General features: G+C 55.2%; 1 protein-coding gene across 2 annotated transcripts in view; it reads left to right on the top strand.

Annotated features, from left to right (window-relative positions):
• Positions 1-2539, top strand: part of NKX2-1 (NK2 homeobox 1) — a 6743-nt gene extending 4204 nt beyond the window's left edge. For both annotated transcript variants that reach the window (XM_042871925.1, XM_042871935.1), the window contains 2 exons: positions 8-384; positions 937-2539. In XM_042871925.1, coding sequence (XP_042727859.1) covers positions 8-384; positions 937-1607 — 1048 coding nt within the window. In that variant the 3' untranslated portion in view covers positions 1608-2539. The remainder of the gene's footprint in view (positions 1-7; positions 385-936) is intronic.
• Positions 2540-3100: the final 561 nt, after the last annotated feature.

The raw sequence follows: 3100 nt of genomic DNA, 5'->3' as shown, positions 1-3100 counted from the left end.
TCCCCAGCCGCCGAATCATGTCGATGAGCCCAAAGCATACGACTCCTTTCTCAGTGTCTGACATCTTGAGTCCTTTGGAGGAAAGCTACAAGAAAGTGGGCATGGAGGGCAGTAACTTGGGGGCTCCCTTGTCAGCCTACAGACAGTCTCAGGTTTCGCAGCCGGCCATGCAGCAACACCCCATGGGCCACAACGGAACGGTGACTGCCGCCTACCATATGACAGCGGCAGGGGTCCCCCAGCTCTCCCACGCTACGATGGGGGGCTACTGCAATGGGAACCTGGGCAACATGAGCGAGCTCCCGCCTTACCAGGACACCATGCGAAACAGTGCTTCAGCGACAGGATGGTACGGCACCAACCCGGACCCCCGCTTCTCCTCAAGTAAGTGAGCCCGGGGCCGGCTGTCCGCTGGGGGGTGGCTGCGTCCCTCTCTGCCCCGCGGGCGTCGGGGGCAAAAGTCGGTGCGGACCCCACTCATCCCCTTCCGCTCTTTCCGTTCTTCTATCGGAGGATCGGGCCCCGTCCCCCCTCGCAGGGCGATTCGCGGCTGCTCCCGGGGCGGCAGGAGGGAGGAGGGGAGCCGGCAGCACAGCATCGGCGTGGGATACAGCCGCAGGGAACCCGGCACTGCCCGGCCCCCAGCGCTCCGCCCGATCCCAGCAGGACTAAGGGAAGCGGAGCCGCTGGAGCCGCTGGAGCCGCGGAGGAGCGGGGGGAACGGGAGAGCCCGGCTCGGCGGAACCTCGGCCGCGGGAGCCGACAACCGCAGGGACCGTGCGGCAGCACACGGGCGGCGCGAAGGGCGAGCGGGGCCGGGCCGGGAGTGAGGGGGTCCCGCGGGCGGCGGGGGAACGCGAGAAGCGGCGGCGGCGCGAGCGGGGGCAGCGCGGGGCCGAAACGAGCCGCTGACAGCGCGCCCCTTCTGCCTTGCAGTCTCCCGCTTCATGGCGCCGTCCTCGGGCATGAACATGGGAGGCATGGGCGGCCTGAGCTCCCTGGGGGACGTGAGCAAGAGCATGGCCCCGCTGCAGAGCACGCCGCGAAGGAAACGGAGGGTCCTGTTTTCCCAGGCCCAGGTTTACGAGCTGGAGAGACGTTTCAAGCAGCAGAAATACCTCTCTGCCCCCGAGAGGGAACATTTAGCCAGCATGATCCACCTCACCCCGACTCAGGTCAAAATTTGGTTCCAGAACCACCGCTACAAGATGAAGCGGCAGGCCAAAGACAAGGCTGCGCAGCAACAGATGCAACAGGAGAACGGCTCCTGCCAGCAGCAGCAGTCCCCCAGGAGGGTGGCTGTGCCGGTGCTAGTGAAGGATGGCAAGCCCTGCCAGGCGGGCTCCAACACCCCCACCGCAGCCATCCAGAGCCACCCGCAGCAGGCGGCCACGACCATCACGGTGGCCACCAATGGCAACAGCCTCGGACAGCATCAGAGCCATCAGACAAACAGTGCGGGGCAGTCTCCCGACATGGGACAGCACTCGGCCAGCCCTTCCTCCCTGCAGAGCCAAGTCTCCAGTTTGTCTCACCTGAACTCTTCCACTTCTGACTATGGCACTGCCATGTCCTGCTCCACCTTACTATACGGTAGGACCTGGTGAAAGGATTAAAGAAAGCGAAACAAAACAAAACAAAACAAAATTAAAAAAAAAAAAAGAGAGAAAAAAAAAACACCAACAGATTTTCCCAGTCACACAAATCTGTGTCCTGTCCAAAGTACTGGGTGCTTTCCTTTGCTCTTTTATTATTTTTTCTTCCTTCCTTCCTTCCTTTCTTTCTTTTTTCCCCTTGAAGATTTTTAATTTTAATTTTGATTTTTTTTTTTTTTAAATTTTTATTTTTCGTTTTACTGATTGGTTCTCTGAGGACCCCTAAGACAGAGAGGAAGAGAGTGACTTCTTGTTCCGTTCACTGATACTGTGACAGTTTTGGGTCTTTCTTTTTTCCCTTTTCCCCCCAACTTGCTGTGTGGGGTGTTAAACCAATTCTGACCAATAACTACGGAGCAGTCTGCAGACAGGGGCCCGTCGGTAGGCATGGCCCGAAGGCTCGGATTGCAGATGGACCCTTTGCCAGCGTCTAGGACTTGCATGTAAATATAGAGATTGGGGAGGATGGGGTTGGGGTTTTTCCCAAAAACGCGGTCGCGGTACGCAGCCACAGAGCAACCTCCCCCACCCCCGGCTCCGCTCCCAGCCCCGTCCCAGCGATGGGGCCGGGAGGCCACACGAGGCTTTGGCTTTTCTTTTACGTTTGATGTGAACCTGTAGCTGTATAATGCTGTCAAAAGTTGGACTAAACCCATAGTTTTTAGCATCCTGTATATTTTGTTGTAAAAAGAAAGAAAAAAAAAAATACAATCAACCAAACCCACCCCACCCCTCTTTTTTATGGACACTGATTGTCCCCTCGTAAACTCTCCGACAGTTTGTTCTTTGCGCACGCCGCCTTTTCCTGTTGTAACTTATGTAGATATTTGGCTTAAATATAGTTCCTAAGAAGCTTCTAATAAATTATACGCATTGCGAATATACATATATATATTTTTTAAACTTCCTCTCGGCTCCCTCCAGACCCTCCTTTCCCCCATCTCTATTTTTGTGTTGGATGGAAACCGGACCGGGACGCTGCGGGCTCCGGGACGCCCCCGCTCGGGGGAACCGCGCCGGGAGGCGGTGAAACGCGGGGCCGAGCGCCGATTGAACGCGCGGAGAGGGAGTGCGGAGCTCCCGCGCCGCAGGGGATGGGGTCAGGCCCGAACTCATTGCCGCTACGGGGGGCGGAGGGGGCCTCGGTCCTTTTTGCCGGAGAAAGTGAAGTGCTCCGGGAAAAGAGAGCCAAATGCCAAAGGCGCGGAGGAGAAAGAAGGGAGAAGTCTGATGCCACTAGAAACAAACTAACGACGAACGTTCTGGCAGTGTAGGACGTGCGGCCGTTTTAAAGAGCGTCCAATTTAAATACCTTGTTAAAAAATAAAATAAAATAAAATAAAATAAAATAAAATAAAATAAAATAAAATAAAATAAAATAAAATAAAATAAAATAAAAAAGAAAGAAAGAAAGAAAGAAAGAAAGAAAGAAAGAAAGAAAGAAA

This window comes from Lagopus leucura, unplaced genomic scaffold (assembly GCF_019238085.1).
Source record: "Lagopus leucura isolate 7727_CA_CO unplaced genomic scaffold, USGS_WTPT01 Super-Scaffold_1, whole genome shotgun sequence".
NCBI classification, from domain to species: domain Eukaryota; kingdom Metazoa; phylum Chordata; class Aves; order Galliformes; family Phasianidae; genus Lagopus; species Lagopus leucura.
Note: the sequence above shows the minus strand (reverse complement) of the source record. Positions and strands in the feature narration are given on the sequence as shown.